Source organism: Thrips palmi, unplaced genomic scaffold, assembly GCF_012932325.1.
Source record: "Thrips palmi isolate BJ-2018 unplaced genomic scaffold, TpBJ-2018v1 HiC_scaffold_4, whole genome shotgun sequence".
NCBI classification, from domain to species: domain Eukaryota; kingdom Metazoa; phylum Arthropoda; class Insecta; order Thysanoptera; family Thripidae; genus Thrips; species Thrips palmi.
In genome coordinates this window covers 1-20,032 of record NW_023144631.1, presented here as the reverse complement: position 1 = coordinate 20,032, position 20,032 = coordinate 1, and the positions used below count along the sequence as shown (strand labels likewise).

Here is a 20,032-nt window from a genome sequence, read left to right as displayed (position 1 = left end):
CAACTCCAAAAGAGTTGCTCCTTTTCTTAACAATGTAGAATCCATTAAAGGTGTTTTCAGCCAGTTTTTCTTGAAGGAGGAACTGCACTGTACTGTTTGATCGTTGCAAAAAAATCTTCTCAATGCAACCAACTTTGAGATTTGTGCCTTCACTTCCAAGAACAAAAATAAACCCACGGCTGTAATCAATTCCATTGATAAAAACTCTTGGTAATTCCTCTACATCCGACCAGTCATAATCCTTAGGAAACTCTTTCTTCACAGGATCAGTAAGCAGGTCTGGATTTACACCAACAGTAAAATTACTGTTATACACAATATCAAGTGGCAGGAGATCTGCTGATCCATGATCGTATGCAAACCTGCAAACATACTTATTGGCCATGGTATATGTAACATTTTTGAAACTCTTGCAAGCTCTCATGACAGTCTTGAAGAAAGAGTGTTTACTCTCAAACCTAAGGGTAAAAAGTCTTATCAAAGGGCCAAATATCATCGTCAATTCAGGATAGTGGGCTAAATAATGATTTTTTTCTGTGAGCAAACTAGGTAGTAAGTCCTTCAGTTTGGCCAAGTAAAGCTCAATAATGTACTGTAGATAAGACAGCTGACGGAGAGTGATTCTGGGTGCACAGACAAACTCAACAATTTGTTTCAGGAGTAGGAAAAGCTGCCACATAGGGTCATCAGGGTCTTCAATCAGATCAAAAATCATTAATGGGAGAAATCGCAGCAAATTCCAATTTTGAACAGCGTTGCCACCCAACTTGTCCAGAGTCTTCATTTTGGCAGGGGCATCCTTGGCATCAGCACCTTTGCATTTAAAACTTTTTATGCGCCTGTTCAGACATGCTAGATCAAACCACCCTTTGGTCTCAATAAAGTATTTTAACACATGGGCAACAACACTTTTCACAATTCCTTCGAAAAGATCATGCGCAAGACAAGGTGGTTGGTGTCCAACAACATGAAACCCTAAGTCATTGGAGTTGAAAGCAGATGGCCGATACTTCACACCTCGAAAACTTGATCTGCACATTTTCAGGTAAGCAGTCTTGCTGATCAATCCTTTCAGGTCTTTCTTTGAAGGGGCTGATGAACGGTTGGCTAGCTTCTGAGCTCTTTTCTTAGCCTGTTGCTTAGCTTTCTTCCTGGCTTTGAGACCTTCTGAACGGAGTTTGCACCACTTCCTCTTAGCAACAGTCACATCATGATTGTACTCATTTACAGTCCTCAGAGGTTTCGTTTCAAAGGGCACAGTTTTAAAATCATCTCTTGACATTGGGCAAAAGCGACACGAATATTGAGAAGATGAAAAATTCTTGACATAACCACCAATAGTGTTTTGACCAAGGGAATCGCCAAGAAGAAACATCAAACATACAGGAATTTTTTTACCATCGATTTCAATACCATTTGTCTTGAGGTCTCTTAATTCATCAAGCAAGGGTTTTAGGGCATGTTTCACTTTGTCAAAATCTTCCAGTTCTTCCTTTTCCGTAGGTTTGAAATCATTTTCCAAGATCATGTAAACTAACTGAATAAGATCAACCTTAGACCTGTACACTGCAGGAAGGTTGCCTAAAGAGAAATAAAACCCAACAGGTTTGTAAACACCTGAGGATGGTCCAAAGGGGTTAAAATCGAAAGCATCTTGGAACAAAAATACCTGTAGACAAGGATTGCCACCATGTTGTTTCAGGTGTTCTTTGTAAGCTGTGCCATCCATATAGTCAGATAAGATTTGGTCATCAGAGCTCTTATAGTCAAATGATTGAAGTACAGCTGCTTTAACTTTAGGATCCTTAAGGAGAATTTCCAATGACTGGCGAATAGAAACATAGTGGGCCTTACTGCTTTTGCCTGTATCCGATGATCCTTGATTTATTTCCTCCACTTCAACAAAAGGAAAATACTTCCGCCAGAATTGCGTGCGTGACCAGTGTGTTCCAAGCTGTTCTACATCCTCATGCTTATGGTGAACATTAAATACAGTGTCTTCTTTGAAAGCTCTCTCCACAATAGAGGCTATTACCTCCTTCTCGAGGTTGGTCTTTTTGAGCTCTTCAAGAGCTGCTTTTTTCAGACGATAGTGGCTCAGCTCAGTCAAAACTTTAACTTCATCAGCTATAGCCTGAACTGTGGAAGAAGCTAAAACATGGATTGCCTCAAGCTTCAGATAAAACTTGGCCACTGATTCTTTTATCAATGAGTCAGGATATAGATCAGTTTCTTCATCCATATTACACGTGTGAGAAATGTCATCATCAGAGACCATATCATTTTCATGACTAGTATCATCAAATTCATTGATAACAGTGTCACTTTCATGAGACTCAGGTGCAACATAAACAACTTCAACATCACGGTGATACCTGGAGAGATGAGTTCGGAACTGGCTGATGAAGTTCATTTTAGTTTCACATCCTTCGAAAATACATATGAACGAATAACCTTTCTTCAGGTGCTCATCAACCATGTGCTTGGAATAATGCTGTCTTGATGTTATTCTTACAGTGCACGTAGAGACCGGACAAGGAAGGCTTGTTGAAGTTGAAATGGGTGGCTCCTTTGGCATGGCTTTAGAAACATGCGACCTGCTAACATGGGTTCTGTAAGATGCTACAGATGAGAGTCGAGCGGCACAATTGGGAAAACCACACAATATGGAAAAGTTCTTGGAAGATTGATGAATTTTAGAATGATCACAAAAGAGTCCAATATCTTGAAATGACATGTTGCAATATTTGCACAACTGCTCAGGACCAGGGTTAGGCTCGACACCAGCAATAAGCAATAGCATAGCTATTACTAGAGCAAACTTGGGCGAAAGAAAGCAGGTAGATGAGGTGGGACAGGTGGGATTCTTGCGTAGCACGGCCTTGGGGCCACGGCAGTTGTAGCACCCAATTCGCTGACGATACACTTCAATGGTGGTACCCATTATCTGAAACAAAGAGAAAAACGCCAAATTAAACACAACCATTACGGCTTACGACCAAAGTTGGTGTGGCATCGCCATAGGGAAACGGTTAGGGTCCACTTACGAATGGGGAAGTAGTTCAGAAGTTAGACGAAAATTTCCAAACAGAAGACAACTTTGAAACCTATGTACATACGACAGACAAAGATAAACATTAAATGAAATCCCAGTTACTTTAATTTTTGAGGTACACATCGGAAACTACTTACCGGTGAACTCGCACGCCGACAACAGGCAGGAGAAATCGGCACTACACGATTCAGCGTTGCCATGCATGCCAGCTTTGCGGAGCCGCCGCTAGATGGCGCTGAAGTCGCCCAAAACTCGCGCGCGCAGTGAGGTTGGCAGAATCGACAGGAAGCGACAGGGAAAAACCGAATGAGATCTGAAACATGAAATAAATACCAAAATTAATGATGTTAATATTGTTGAAATACAACCGGGCCGCTAGTTTTTATGGTTTTATTCTCTCCTACACTAGTTGGGCAGGTTCCGAACACAAACGATTCGGTCCCATATTTTCTTACAGTTGGCTATCCTTTTCCATTAACGGCTGTTTCCGTGCCCGCAACCGAAGAAAGGTGTTCAAATTTGCTTTCAAAATTCAAGTTTCAGTCTACTTGTTGATCAATTTCGAAAAAATGAGTGTGAGTTACACATCCAGAAGGTGTTTGCTTGACTCTGACAACAAATTTAAGTAATAACTGTCTTTCTTCCAGTTGGTTCACAAGATTTACTCCCTCATCAGAGGTGTTCTGAACAACAGTGATGAGGACATAAATTTGATAGTTAATCATTTGATTTCGGACGAAATTGGCGTCACACAATTGTCCGAATTGTCAGAAGTGACACTTGATATTCTTCCTCAGAGTGTGAAAATACCCTTCATCAAAAGGAAACCATTGTTGGAAGCTTTTGCTAAGTGTGCCTCAGGTGAGTGACGCCACTGTATGACCAGTGTACTGGGCACTAGACACAGGAGTAACCCTATTTCTTTTTAACAGATAAATCAACTGACACCACAGATGTTCCGTCAACCTCCTCAGGTCAAATTCATACCATAAGCAATGTCACAGAAAATCCGTCAACCTCAACTGCCTCATACATTTTCAGAAGCATTGAGAATGTAATCCCAGACCATTCGGTGTTCACTTTTAATGTGCCTTGGGCACAAATGCCAAAGGAAACAGTAGACAATCTACGTAAAGCAAAGGAAGACAAAGTAAAGGCTAACCCAAAAGATTTAGAGGCTCTCAAACTAGCCATTGCTAAGAAGCTTAAAGCCCAGTATGAAGGCCACAAAGCGATTTATCCTGGGTTACAGAAATTTCCTGGCCGCAAAATTTATGCAAAGGTGACAGAGCAGGTGAGATTCAACAGTAAATTTTGGATTATTACAATTATTCAACTGAAGTATTCACGTTTAAGTCTCTTTTCTTTCTTTAGGTTGAAGAAAAATTTGGAGATTCTGTCAAAACCATAATTAAAAACGTAGTAATGAAGTCTGGAACCTCAAATTTCTGTCGGTCATTTGAAGTATGTATTGAAAACCTGATGAAAGGAAGCAATATTGTTCCCAAGTCACATGTTACTAAAGGGAAGAAGGTCGTGGGAGTCGACCCTGATTCGTATCAACCAATTATGACCAGTGCCTCAAAAGAAGTTCAACAGGGCATTAAGGAACACCTGGCCAACATCAAATTATTAGAGACTGATGAAATAGACTGGCCTCTCATAATTAAAAATATGAAAGAAACTTATGAACTACAGAGGGAGCAAATTGTACTTGGTACAGTTAAAATGACAAAACAAGCTGATGACCCGGATGACGACCTGCATGAGCAGAAATTGCTCACAAAGCTAAAGGAAGAGTGGCCTTTTTTATTCGAAATGCAATGTTTAGAAGTTCATCATAGAACACTCACCAAAAGAGACTTGGCCCAAAAGATGAAGACATTCATAGATGAATTAATGGATATATCTCTTGCTTTTATGACGACTTCCACCAAGTGCAACGTGGACAACTTTATCATCCGGATGAAATTGGAACTTAAGTATGACGCAATTCCCACTGATCTCAAACTTATTTCCTTCATCCACATGGTTGCAAATCATTTCGGGGAGAGCTTTGATCAGCTCTACCTTCCTGCTGAGGTGAGTCATGACAAATATAATACCTCACAAATGTGATTTAAAACAAGCAAAAAGGAGAGTATGTTACCTTGTATTTCCTCTTACAGAGAACATGTCAGCCAGCAGAACTTCCTCACACAATTCTGGAGGAAAAGAAAGATCCATGTGTAGTGGCCTTGGGTAATTATTTTCAGCCTTAATACATACAACAGCACGTAGCAGGTTTTAAACAAAGTCATGCAATTCTTCAAGTTCAATTCCTTTATGTTAACAGATAGCAACATATATGCCGCACAAAAGTATTTTGTTTGCGCTGATCAAGTACCATTGGTAGAAGTCAGCAACCCAAAGGATGCTTTTATAGCACTAGTGGAAGTGTGCTTTGTGTTCGATCTTGAATATCCACCTATGCTGCCACTCACCATGGAATTTTTTGAGCGGTAAGGTTGCATGATGACACACAGCAATTACTCCCCATTAGCAAACCATTATTTCAATCCACTCAATAATTTTTACAGGTATGTTTTTGATATGGGTGTGCTTGACACCAAATGCAAGAAGAAAGGAAGACAACTTATAGTTATATCTGAAGCAGTAAAAAAATTGATAGCAAGCTTAGAAGAGTTTGGTGAAGTAATAAATAAGTCAATAAACTTGTTATGAGTTCTTAAGTTGTATCTTCTATGTTTTAGATTGTATGTTAATCAAAATTCAATTGATAATTATTATTCAAATATTATAAATTTTGAATTGATTGTAATAATATAGATTCTTGTAAATCATACAAATAAACTTTGTGCAGAGAACTGAGTGAGAGCCTATATTCACACCTTTCATGGCACCATCACACTTCATCATCTGCCATCCACACAGCCTTCTCTCTGGGCAGCAACCACTACACATCAAACATACTCCAGTTCATCAGCTAAAAGCCCACATCCTTAAAGAAAGCAAAAAGAAAATGATCAGCACAGGAACAACCATAACTTGGTAATAAAACAAGGGGCAAAAACAAAACGAAAAAGATTTAGTAAAAAAGTGGTGCATTGAAATAAACTTGATAAAGATAGGGTTCTTGCCAAAAAATACTTACATGCTAAGCCAATTATACCTGCTCTACTGCAACACTTTGTTGAAACTTAATTCTTTCCAAAAGTCAATCCTCATGACTCAACCCTGAGGCCTTGGGAAGGCTAAGGTACTCACACCTAAAATCACACACAAAATAAGAGAGATTAACACAATGGGTGGCACAAATTCAAATCTACCAGCCTAAACTTCAACAAAAGAGACTAGAGTCAGAGAAAGTGATACGGTGGAGAGCACCTTCCACCAGCACCACTGCTACGACTGTATCCAATCTCTCACATTTCAGTCCCAAGCACTCTAAGATAATGCACATTTTTTGATGAGGCAAATGAAATACTTACATAATTCAAATACGGAAGTGATGATGTTGGCACCTATTCCAAAATTGCTGTTACATCACTGATGACACTGTGTAATCGTTGAGTCCACCTTTACGCTGGGCTGATATCTTGTGTGGCTGGGTAACAAGATCCATAAGATATTATCATACCTGCAATAAAAGAAACTCACACCACTCACAACAGCCAAACATTTGACACACCAGCATTGACTTTTTTAAATTTGTTTTCAATGTTGTTAGGGTAAGTTACCAAAAAAAAAAAAAGAACAAAAATAAGTAACAGTCATGCACAAGAAATTGCAACTTGATTTAATTTGATTGCTATCTAATGAACAGCAAAATAATAAAAGCAGAAATGGTTTTGGGGTAAGAAGGCAAGCAAAAGTGCTGTGGTGAGCTTACCTACAAAAACATGTGAACTAGAATCGGATGTATCTTTAGCCAAAGATGATCCAGAGTCTGCCACGTTCATATGGAGCATCAATCCGTACAATTGGAGGAACGGTGATTGTTTTCCCTGCAAAAATGAAATGAAACAACATTTAAGTGGCCACACATTTATACAGCCCTGTGACTTTAGAATAAAAGATTGTTTATAATTTTTGAAAAGGCCATGCGTATGACACCTGATTTACAGAGACAAAAACAATTAGTCTTATTCTAACACATTTAATTAAAACAAAGCCATCTATTTGTCCGATTGACGGCACAGAATAATGTATTGCTCAAATTAAGGAAAAATCCAGATATACTAGATTTAGAATAAGATGACTGTAAAAAGAAAGAATGAAATCAACAACAAGGTTGGTAAATTAAATGTTTCATCACAAATTGTGATGGTAATTTACTTGAATAATATGAATAGTGACAACCACTCTATTTGATTAACTTACTCCATTGTGACAGTTGAGTGATTGAGCAAAAGGCAACTGTTCCTCCCTTACAGATGTGCGGGTAGAGAATAATATTCTGGCTGATGGGTTATTTGATTGATTTTCTTAAATTAAGAACTGCATTGTACCATTGAATTGTTACCAAAGATACACTCAACATACCAGCATTAAGACTTGTAGGTTTCCTGGCAGGAAAAAGTAGACATTAGTAAAGGGCAGAAGACCAGGTCTACACAATGTTTCAAATGAAATTTAACTTACCAAGAAGTTGATAGAATCCCATTCATCTCAAGTGCTGGTCATGATGCATATGCAGATTTTATTCCTAGAATTAAGAGGGGAGAATACTGGTAACCACAAGAAAAATAAGCCTGCAAGAGAAAGGCGATCTCTAGGTCACAGTGAGTTTACTCTCAAATCTATCACAGAAATAAAATTAGCATACCAATGACGTATGCTGAGCAGTCACACCTCCAGGACAGGCAAGATGTGGTCAGGCTAGCCAGTGAGCAGCCAATTAAATAACTTGGTAGCCCACGCCAACACTACCCACAAAGGTATCTCTTCTAGTGAGCAGATCACTGTAAAAATATGATAGGACTAGAACATGGCCATAGGTATAAAAATTACAAATGTGTCTTTGACTCACCTAGACTGTGGATTCGTGAAAGAGCATGCAGAATCTTATACTCTTCCACCAGGAATAAGGGTACAAATATACTCCACATTAAAACAAAGGGGAGGAAGACAGAAAACAATACAGTTAATTGAAACGTGCAAACTGATGTCACAATATACTTTTGACTGCCAGTATGGTTGTTTGGAGAAGCACACTGAAAACAACAAAAAAGAATGCAAGTAAAAAAAGAAACAGTCTCAAAAATGTGTCCCAAGAAATTTTGAAAGCTTACCTTGCAAGGACTCTTTCATTGAAACAAACACAGTATTCAACCATATTGATGGAAAATTTTTTTATCAGGCAGCCAATTGATTCGCATGACAATAATTACTCGTAGAGTAAAGAAAACTTCGAGGAAAAGTGAAATCGTTCACACTGTAACAAGAAACAAAGCAATGAACAACAAAACTTGAGTTTGAAATGTTCATTTTAGATTAGTTTAGCTACAGACAATCGTTTTGATTATACTCACTTCAATCCAAATTAGTACATCAATGCTAGTCCAGTTCAGCTAGGGCTGGCAGTCTCTCCACTCGGCACTGCGCCAGTTTTTCTGCAAAGCACCTGTTCCCTGCAACATGAAGACAAAAAATTTTAAGGCAGCTGAAACAAAGATTTGGAAAACTCAGCTTAATAGTACAATAAAGCCAGCCCATTTGTCTTAGTGTTAACTTTGCATCAAATGAGAGAACGCCAAATGTGAGACCGCCTTGGAAATAAAGAGAAGGAACCATATGGAAAACGGTTTAAAAGAAACAGTCATGTATAAGCAAGACATTGTATGAAATAAGTCCTGGGGTATTGAATCAATTATAAAACTGACTTGGTACCAGTCCTTGTTTGGAAAGTAAACATTAAACAGCTTCCTACATTTTTCTTCAAAATGGCATCTGGCAAGACCTAAGACTAAAGCTTGCCCTGTAGTGGACATTGTCTGGACAATCACTACAAAAGCTAGAAGTTCAGTTGACATTCGTAATGTGATTACGAGTTGACTTGACATTCGTTAGGTGATTACATATGAATAAAACTTCTAGCAGATTATATCTGACTTAGCGGAATCCTGTATGTACTCACATGATTATGCCTACAGCAAATCAACGGGCCCATCCTGCAATGGTCGGATGATTCATGTAGTTTTGAGTAGACAGTGTTCTGTGGGTTCCTCTCATTTTGAGCACCTGAAACAAAAAAGGAAGATTTTAATTGTAAGGCATGGGTTAGGTTATGATTGAAGCATTATGCTGTTGCACGTAGAAGACAAGACAAAGTTTTGAGACATGCAAGTCAGTGCCTAGTCATGCATGCAGTAACAATTTAACACATCAATTAAAAAGCAAAACAATGCATTACGGAGTATAAGAGAGAAACAAAGCAGAATGAATCGAATAATGTGACCGGTAACATTGCCGAGCATGAACTTCGGAAAAACATATTTGACGGCAAAATCGAACTTATGGATAATAGACAACGGGTGAAAAGACTAGTTGAGGAGCATAAAGCAAGTACTATTGCGTTCACCGAAAATGCAGAAAAATCATACAAAATTGTAGCGGAAACTAGCGCCTAATTCGCATAGGAAACACCAGCAGCCAAGAGTTTGTTTACAAAACAACAAGTTGCCCACGGAGCAGAATGGTATGGAGGATCAGCTATGCACGAAAACCGAACTACCTTTCGCGGCGGCAGTTGGTGCTTGCTCCGGCCGCCACCGCGCGGCGCTCGCGTCGTTATGGCTCTGCCCCGGCCGCTGGGCGCCTCTGCCGGCCACTGTGAGGCATGGACCGGGGACGGTTTTTCGGCTGTAAGTCCTAAACCGTTCAAATTAAATGGGTAGAGTAAGCGAGGCGATTGTAGGTCTCAGTCTAAGCTACAATCCGCTCGCTTAGTATACCCCTCTAACTGCAGCGGCCTAGGAGCTAGGACTAAAAAACCATCTCGCGCCGGCAGCCCCAGGCCCCAGCCCCTGTCTATGCTTTTCTCTAGAGATAAAGAAAAACATTATACAATCCATTAATTTCTAATTAAATTGCATGATTGTGGTTGAATATTGTTCAGCTAAAATATGTTTAGGAAATGGTGTCATTACAATTGCTGGAATGCACATTGTTTTAGAAATCGAGTAGTCATGATATTTGACGGAATTTACTTTATGATGCCTGGTTTAAAAGCTTAAGTCAAAATGAAGACTTTTGAAACAAATCAGTGCAGTAGTCGTGACTTAAAACTGAAATCATTAAAGATGTAGTCAGAAGGTGACTTTACGTTTGCTTTTCAAGTATTGCCTGATGGCACATGAAGCGTCAATGATTCTTTATTTTTTAATTTTTCTAAAAATCTGAGTATAATGCTACTTTATGCTTTCAAGCACAGTTATTAAATTGAAGCCAATTTTATTAGGTTCCCACAGTTTTCTCGCTTGCCAAAGCTTTTGAGCCAGGCATTACAAATTAAGTTACGTCAATTACTATAGGTTCTTGATTTCTAAATCGAAAAGGCTATGCAGCCACTGTTATGGTCTTATGTCCTGATAACAATTAAACTATGCAATACCGAGACGCAATTATGCAGTTTTATTGAAAGCAACTGGATTGTTTTATATTTTTGTGATTGTAGTATGGACCATGGGGCCTGGGGCTGCCGGCGGGAGATGGTTTTTTAGTCCTAGCTCCTAGGCCGCTGCAGTTAGAGGGGTATACTAAGCGAGCCGATTGTAGCTTAGACTGAGACCTACAATCGCCTCGCTTACTCTACCCATTTAATTTGAACGGTTTAGGACTTACAGCCGAAAAACCGTCCCCGGTCCATGCCTCACAGTGGCCGGCAGAGGCGCCCAGCGGCCGGGGCAGAGCCATAACGACGCGAGCGCCGCGCGGTGGCGGCCGGAGCAAGCACCAAGTGCCGCCGCGAAAGGTAGTTCGCCGGCCCTATGCCGCTGGGCCTGATCCGTTGCTCCATACCATTCTGCTCCGTGAGTTGCCTGATGGGGGATTCGGCTGCTAGGATCGGCTCTCGGTTCCGGCGGTTCGGGTCGCCTTCGGCCCTCATGTTTCTTTAAAAAAATTTGTGATTACATCCGAGTTTGAGCAGGAAAGAAAGGTTAGAGGTTTGAAAATTTGCAACTTAACCGTTCGCAACAATCACTTTCTTAACAGATCTAAGCTCTTATTGTTATTAAAATTAAAGAACTTGTTTTCGTTCGGCATCTGCTCGACTCCCGAACTTTCCCGAAGTGTCCGAACGCTAAGGCCGAAGCCGACGATGAGCCTTGGCATCTTCCCGCATGAGGCCGTTTAACAGGAAGTGAGAATGAAAAATTCCTTAACCAAACTCTAGCAGTAGGCACACTCCCGACGAGAAATCAAAGCACGCAAAAGATACAAAAGAAGCAAGTAAAATGATAAAAATGAGATCTATACAAGTTTTCTCACCGAATCGTACGGAGTGCCTTCTTCTTTGGCCAGACGGAGGAGACGCCCTCTGTAGCCGTTCGTAGTGCTCTCGTATTTCTCATAGCGCAAATCCCAAACAAAACAAGGACGATGTTGTTGTCGTCTGCAGAGCGCAGTCACTTCAAAACGATGTCTTTGGTTTGGTTGAACGTTGCACTACACGCTTTATTTAAGTTGCAAACTCCCTCCATCTTTGTTGATCGGAAAACGAAAGTTTGATCGAAAATATTTCATTGTACTATTTTGTACACCCCATCGCGCAGCTTCGCCTATCGTGATAGGTGCTCACGGAGACACAATGGATGCCAGAGGAGGTTATCATCAACTCATTTTGTCCGGACTGGATCGACTGGATCTCATATGCCCGACCTTCAATGCAATTCAAGGGCGACTCGGTAAAGTTGAGGTAGTAAATGCAATGACACAGCTATGCACAGAATTTGATCCAGTACATAATCAATATGCCAGGCTTCTAATGCTTTATGCTGCTGCAAATGGTGTTTGGCAGATAAGTGACATGTTAGCAATGGACCGAACAATGAAACTTCATTTACTTTTGTCAACTGGCTTCTTTGCTAGAGCTATGCAAGACAAAAGTTTTGTTACTTTATTCTTATTTTTCCTCAAGAGTTAATCATATAAGCTAGTTAAATTTGTAATCCACTACGGGATCAGGTACGGATCTTCTGTACACAGAAATTTTCTGTGTACGGAGAGTCTGTAACATTGAAACTACGGAACATCTCTGTAACGGACTGACATTGAGGATTCCGTGCACTGAATATGTCTGTTACAGGAGTGCTCTGTAGTGTGTCTGTACCTATCCTGTTCCGTGGAAAGTCTGTAGGTGAACTACGGAAATTTTTGCAGTGCACAAAGTGTGCAAAATCTCACCGAGATCGGCGGATCCGTTCAGGAGTAGTTCGGACAGACACACACGCAGGCAAAATGTTTCTACCCCACTGGAGTGACAGGCTTCGCTATCGCTCAGCCAATTAATTTTTTGCACGGAAATTCGAATTATAATCGAGTGGCTTTTGATCCTGCCTACTTCATTTTAGTTTTCAAGTTCTGTGATGGCACCTTGTTCATTCTCACGGAAAAAAAGAATTTGTTGTGACAACGAAAATGTATGTTGATTTTGGGATAGCAAAAAAAAAGTTGTTAGACGTACTATAAATGTGTTGTGAGAACGAACACTTTGCTCTCACGACAAATTATTCGTCAGGAGTACAAACATTCATTTTTATTGTGTTTAGTACTCCTGACGATATAGTTCGTTGTCAGAACGAAATGTTCGTTCTGACAACAAATTGGTAGTACGCCCAACAACTTTTTTTTAGCTATCCCAAAATCAACATACATTTTCGTTGCCACAACAAATTCTTTTTTTACGTGCTTATGTATTCTATTTAGTTGGCGACAAGCAGCAAAGACGGTACGGGGACAGCTTCCTGAGAGATCCGCGAAGACGGTCTCGCGAGCGCACAGCACAGCACACGCCTCCTCTCAGTGAAAAACATTACGACGCGGTCAGCGTTTCCTACAGAAACAAAAACTTATTTTAAAAAAATAAGGGACTAAACTTAGCTTAATTTACGGTATTGTAATGCCTTGTCTTTATCTCTGGTTACGCACACTTCGCGTGCATCACCAGGACCTGGACTGGACGACTGGTTTACCTTTTGGGGCTCGTACGGGTGCTCCTCGGCGCGCCGCTTCATCGACTGCATTACCTTCTTCACCTCCAAGGCTTGCAAATGCTTCCAGTTCTTCTTGATGGCCTGCGTTTCAAACCGCGCGCTCCTCAGTGAGCACCCCTCTAGAGGCGCGTGATCTGACCACAACCGAGGCATCGCTGCTCCGTGTTTTCCTGTCCATGGACAGAATGTCTTTAAACTTAATTGATTCGCCTGTGCGACAAGCTTACGACAAGCTTACCTGGCGTAGAAACGCTAGTGTGTATGTGGAGGTCAGGCATTATGACTAGCGAAAAGCGAAGAGTCAACGGTAGGACGGCCTCTCTTACAATGGCGAAAATAGGCGTTGTCTGCGGTGTGGTGTATAGACCAGGTACCGCGTTTGCACCTCCGGTAAATTTTCAAGACCTTAAGGTTTTACGATGAGAAACCTCCGCGACACAAGGTCAACTTTGCCCTTGTTTGAGCGCACCAACTATGTCGTCGCCACTGACGCCTTTTTTGCCGCATTGTGCCGCCAACACCAGCTGGTTGCCGAGTCCCGAGTCAACGGCTGTACTGTTAGAAATAGTGTCGTAATTTAGCGGCAAATATGTTGCTTATTTTCTGAATGACCAAAAGCTGTAAACAGATGACCTAAGTTGTTTACGGATGGCCTACGTTGTTCATCAACAAGGTGTTTGTAAACCAGTAGACAGCCTTACGAGCATTAATTTTGATTGCCGATTTAGTCACAGATCCAGGAAAGTCCCAGTGACCCGCAAAAGTCCCGAGTTAGATTGTCCAGGTTACAGCAAAAGATGGCTTTAACAAAGTTTAAGTCAGAAAAATAATTAGCAACAAATTCGTCGTTTTAAAAAACAGAAAACTTGTTTTTAATCAACAGCTTTGTCGAGGTGGGCCCTTTATGAACAAGCCAGTTTGAGTTTGGCCTGACCACTCCATATGGTGTCCTCAGAACGGTCTCACCAAAATAAACCGATTTATTTATTGCTTCAGGAACTACTACTGGTGCTACGGTCTTTGGCATTTCCTCTGGCGGTTTCTCTGGCGGTTTCTCTGGCACTTGTGGAAGGTCAGGGTTATCCATCTCCATCGAATCATTAGGTCTACATTAAAAAATGTGTCGTTTTGCTTGCATTTACAATGACACCATTTCATGAAAATAATCATCTTTTTTCTGCCTCAAACTCAGGTCGTTGTCGCTTTGATTAACTTGAAATAATTTTTTGAGGAAATTTGCGTTTCTTGGGCAGAGGCTTTTTTAAGTGGGATAGCCATCAAACACTGTTGGAATGGCATCCTTGGTCAGGGTTTTCTTTTCCCTCCTGGCTCTAGTTCGTGCCATCAATATAAATTTCATGGGTCTCAATTTTAAATTTCTTTTCAAAGTGCAGTTCACAAACTGTTTTGACCCCCATCTTCCATCCTCCCCCTCTTGGTATTTTATTTTCCCACCTGTCCAGCATTTCCTGAAAAGGGGTAAGAAATGTTAGCCTATTCCTGTTTTAATTGTATTAATTGCTCTGTATTCATTATGAAGTACTCACTATTTTTTTCGGGAGGACCTCATGAGTTTGTGATACTTACCAAAGATCCTACAAGACCTTCGCTCTTGATGAGATGCCTTTGCTAGATAAATTTTAGTGCAGTGAAAGCGAAGTGACAGGAAAACACCATGAATTTGATCGGTGTATGAAGGAGGGTATTGAATTTTGCTCCCTCATGCTTGATGGCGGCATGATGCTTCAGGCAATTTATGTAGGTATCTCCTTCGATCTGTCATCTCTCTCCATTTATCTGGCATTCGCATCCAGTCAATTGCATCTGACATTTTGTTGTTATGAATATTAGAAAATTAATCCATGGGAAAGGCGGTAGGGAGGGCAGCTTAGGTCTGAACTATCGTGGCGCTATTTCGCGCTACAGTATTCTCCCGCATTAGGTCGATTCGCAATAAGTCGTTTTCATGTGACGGCCCCCGCTTACGCACGGGGGTTTATGGCCCGGCGAGCTCGACCCTCGGGGATGATTGACAGGGGTCCTCCGTGCCGCCAGGTAGAACACGCGCGAACCCGGGCGCTGACGGGACCCCGAACCGCAGTGCCGACCTGGCCAGGTAGCGTACACCCGTAAGGCGCCGGTCGGCACTGCGTTTCGGGCCACTCCAGTGTAGGACCCAAGGGCCGGCTAATTGTTTTATGGCCTCCCCCGAGCTCGGAGCACTGCCGGAGCCTGGCCTTCGCACCATGTGCTGGTCGGTTTTCGTGTTCGTTATAGTCCGAGATCCGGTCCCGAGCCCTCGACCTATTGCGGGAGAATACTGTATTTCCTGGGGATGGGAGTGGCATGTGTGTCATGCGTGTTGCTTTATGCCTGGCTTTTTTTTGTAAATAATTGCCTACCTCAGCCAAGCGCCAAACGCGTAATGCATGACACGTAGCTAAGCTAGTAAAGTGTGCAGAACTAACATGTGTTTTTCTGTTACATGAGCGGACCCTGCGGATAAATGACACGAAGAACTACAGAGAGAAATACAGTGTATTTAAACTCTATATATCATGAGGCACAATGGACAGGAGTAGCTGCTCCTCACAGTACAGCTCGTACGACAATTCCATCCATTCTCACCAAACTGGATCAAGCTCACTCACCTCCTCCTCTACTGAAACGGTGAAACAGAAGCAAGGGTTGTCTAGATCGAACACGTCGCAATCGTCATGGTAATTCTTGCACTTCGAACAGACCATTAGGGGGGAAACACTGGATGGATGGATATTAGGAGGGAGATTATATAAAAAGCGCCAGCGCCATCTTGGCATGGAGAATAGAGGGGATGGAGGACCGGCTGGGCCGCCTGGCGCCTGCGTTTTGGACTGCCGGCCGCGTCCGGGGGTTGGGAGTACGCCGCGCGGCCACCACGCGGCGCTGCGATCGCTATGCCTCCACTTTGCCGCGCCACAGCACAGCGTAGAGCCTTCAGACCACTATCTTTACTCACTAAATTGTCCGAAATCGACCCCTTTCTGGAATGTCACTTTGAGTTAACATTTTATATGGGCTCCGAAAAGGTCCAGGGACAAGGCCGAATATACTTTTCCAGCGTACAATGTAAGTTTCTTCATGATAAAGCCTCATTGTCTTGTGGCCAAGTGCATGGGATCTCTGATGCAAGAAATTGGACAAAGTATTTGACTGAATTTTTTGGGTAAACTTATTGATGAGATTAAATCAGGATGCACTTCAATTTAAAACTATTAGTACCTCACTATTACCAATGCAAACATCCACAAACTGGAACATGATCTGGTGAGGTGTTTTTTGGGCTGATAAGACAATATTAGTACTCTCAACCAAAGTTTTACTTAGAACTTTCAGACTTCTCTTCCTTCGATTCTCTTGGAAAACTCCAGATTGGATGTAATATAACTGGAGGATAAATGATCCAGGAAGCGGAAGAAGGGGATAACTCAATTTTGGCCATTTTCCAGGAGAAACCAAAAACTGTTAGGAGGGAAAACTAAAACAAAACAAATGAATGTTGCAGATGTTAATAATTTCAAAAAGCATTAGTAAAATTTTGGAAAAAAAATAAAAAGTGTAAGGTCACTCCGTAGAGGATTTCTGCAACTTATCGCTTTCCGTTGAAATGGAAAACAGAGTCAGCTCACCTTATATTTCCTAAACAAAGAGGAATTTGGAGACAAGTCAAGTGGAACAATAGTCTGCATAAAGTGTATGTTACTCTGGTGTATTTTTTGGACTTAGCTCTTTTTTCCAAATTAAAATTTTAAAAATTTAAAGGGGGGGGCTAAGTTGAGTTGAATCTTTTTACACAAGCTTCATAAAAATACAAGTTGAGTTATATCCTTTTGCCAATTTGTCAAACGGACTCATGTGGACTTCCGTTGAGTTATCTCCATTTTCCAATGAAATTTAGACCGTAAAAGGGGTTAAGTTGAGTTATACCCTTTTTCCATGTGGATTTTCTCCTAAACCGCTTGGAATTCAGTCAAAAAATTTTGGTGTAATGATGGAAACCATTCTAAGGCACAATATTAAAATACAAACTCAATTTGGGGATAAGTCAAGTTATTCCCTTCTTCCGCTTCCTGGATCAAATAGGCTGTTTAGCGGAAGAGCAAGCTAAGTCAATTTATACCAACGCTTCACTTTCACCAGGACCCTATTCTCAAAAATATTTAAAATAAAGTAGTGTAACATTTTTTATTATTATGATTGCCATCAGAGGGCTTGGTTACATGTGCAAAATTAGGCCACTCATAGAAGAGCTTAGACTAGCCTTTTAAAGCCAGAATTCTGATTCGTTCTTAAGTTATGCATATTTACGCAAAAAATAGGTTGTTGCGTAAACCTTTATAACTTATGAATGATTGAGAGTTCAGGGTTCAAACTGCTGGTCTGATTCCAACTGATAGAAGGCCATTCCATCAAAGTCAAACAATTTTTTTGGTGGGATAGATAGCTATCTGCACAGAAATATTTTGAAAAACCCAAATTATAGGTAATAGTCCCCAAAAAAGTGAATACATTTTAAAATTTACTACTTTGGTGATGTATCTGAAATTTTACTTTGTTCAAAATATATTTTTAAAATTTTCCCCAAAATTTGTGAGGCCAAAAGCTTGCTGTAATTGCATGCACGCTGGAGCCGCTGACTTCAATGCGGGAATATCCAACTTACGTGGCAAAATATTGCATTTATATTGTTCCCATATTGTTATTTTCCGTAATTCTACTCATATTAACTGGGACAAAACGGGATATACTCTGATAAACCTTAAAAATGCAGCCATTCCACGCTGGTTTACATGAGTTTTCCCCTAAGGACCGGGGGGAAACCCAACCCAGAGTGGAGCATAGCGATCGCAGCGCCGCGTGGTGGCCGGGCGGCGTACCCCCAAACCCCCCGGACGCGGCCGGCATTTTCATTTCTGACTCGCAGCCGATCCTCCATCCCCTCTATTCTCCATGATCTTGGACAACAGCTGAAAGCAGAGCTGCCAACAGATATACAGACAACTGCGCTCAAGTCTTGGCTCAAGTTGACAACACTCGTGATGCTGCCTGCCAATAATTTCAAACGCAATGGATCGCAAAAGTGCTTCGTCTTTATGGACTCGAGTAACGAGTGCGGCGAGTGCGTATAAGCGACGTTGGAGCCCCGTCCATCGAGTTGTGACGTAGAGGAGTGCACTGTTAAAAATAGTCGTAAATTTACGACATTTTGTAGAACAATTTTGTCGTTTTAAAACGACATATTTTGTTACGACTCAAGTCGTAAATATACGACTTGAGTCGTAAATTTACGACACATTTGTCGCTAATTTTGATAGCGAGACGTTCCGTTTTGAAACGCACTCCCAAGATCCTACTGAGCTTTTTCTTCGTAATACGAACAAAAAGCTTAGTATTATGACAGCACAGCGAAGGTAGTAACGTATGGTGAGGGGTTCTCAGTAACTTATGACCAGTTTCTTAGTATTGCAAAGAAATTTCTTTGTATTATGATAGATTTGTGTCGTAGAGTACTGAGAATTAGCTTAGTATTATGACAGCACGGCATTTCTCAGTAGAAAATTGGGAGTGCGAATTACGTCGTAAATTTACAACTTAATCGTTAGTTTACGAACGATCGTAATTTATCTATTGAGTATGTCGTGCAGTTATGACTTCAGTCGTACATTTACGAATCTTGTCGTAAATTTGTGTAAAGAATCGTAAATGAACGACACAAATCGTAAATAAGCGAGCAAAATTGCAACTTTTCATCAACTTTTCGGGGATTTCAGATTTCAAAATATGTAATCGCGATTACGACATTGTCGTAGAGAAATGATTATTTTGTCGTTCAGTTACGACCAAGTAGTTTCAGAACGATTTCCGTCGCTATCAAAATTAGCGACGTTTTTGTCGCTAATTTACGACAAAATTTCTGACAGTGTGGAACGCTACAGACAGACGGATGACCGATGTACCCCAGCGCTATCGCTCAGCCAATTAGATGGTGACACCTTGCCGCCGAGGGTCGTTATCTGCTTATTAGCCGAAGAGGTCCACGCCACTCTAAGGAGCGTAGAGTTCATATCCGGGGTGGCGGAGAGCGATACGGGGAGACGCGATGCGGCGTCCACCCATCGGGTGTGACGGGTGCAAGCGGAGTGCGTCAGTCCCCTGGGATGCGGGAACTCCTGACGGGAATGGGAAACTTCTTACAACAGTAAATCGTCAAAACCTACTAGGTAGGTCTACGCCGGAGCGTGGCTTGTCCAACAGGTTTTGCGATGCTGCGTGAGTTTCCCACAATCCACGCCTGGCGTTTTCACCCACCTTGGTCTCCCGCGCTGTCCTGCCTTCGGCAGGCTCCTTTGCCACACATCGGCACTCAAAGAGACGTGATCACAAGTCGAAAAGCATTCTGTGTCAGCATTTGTGCCCCCCTTTTTTTTCCCAAGTATACGTAGTGAAGGGATTCCCTGTCACTGCATGCCATCTTTAGTTTCAGCCTCGGTCTTCTGGTTATGCCCTATTGGATTCTAACTTTCGGAGGTCCAAACGGATTCCAGTTTCGTCATCAGCACCCTCAAACACTCAAGAAAAGATGTGGAGGTTTTTGTGAGAGGTTCCCCTTCCCGCATCCGGCATAGTGGCCACCCTACCATGTCGCCACCCCCTCCGGTATCCCTGGCAACCCGCCAACACTCCCAATTTTTACTGAGAAATGCCGTTGTCATAAAACACT

At 41.5% G+C, this 20,032-nt stretch overlaps 2 protein-coding genes across 2 annotated transcripts; both read left to right on the top strand.

Annotated features, from left to right (window-relative positions):
• Positions 1–3,624: 3,624 nt before the first annotated feature.
• Positions 3,625–4,530, top strand: LOC117649478. The gene is made up of 5 exons (XM_034392320.1): positions 3,625–3,630; positions 3,703–3,916; positions 3,988–4,349; positions 4,430–4,485; positions 4,521–4,530. The coding sequence occupies exons 1-5, from the start codon at positions 3,625–3,627 to the stop codon at positions 4,528–4,530; spliced, it is 648 nt and encodes a 215-aa protein (XP_034248211.1).
• A 1-nt stretch (position 4,531) lies between these two features.
• On the top strand, positions 4,532–5,930 carry LOC117649477. The gene is made up of 6 exons (XM_034392319.1): positions 4,532–5,137; positions 5,224–5,296; positions 5,391–5,556; positions 5,635–5,749; positions 5,809–5,811; positions 5,919–5,930. The coding sequence occupies exons 1-6, from the start codon at positions 4,538–4,540 to the stop codon at positions 5,928–5,930; spliced, it is 969 nt and encodes a 322-aa protein (XP_034248210.1). The 5' UTR covers positions 4,532–4,537.
• Positions 5,931–20,032: the final 14,102 nt, after the last annotated feature.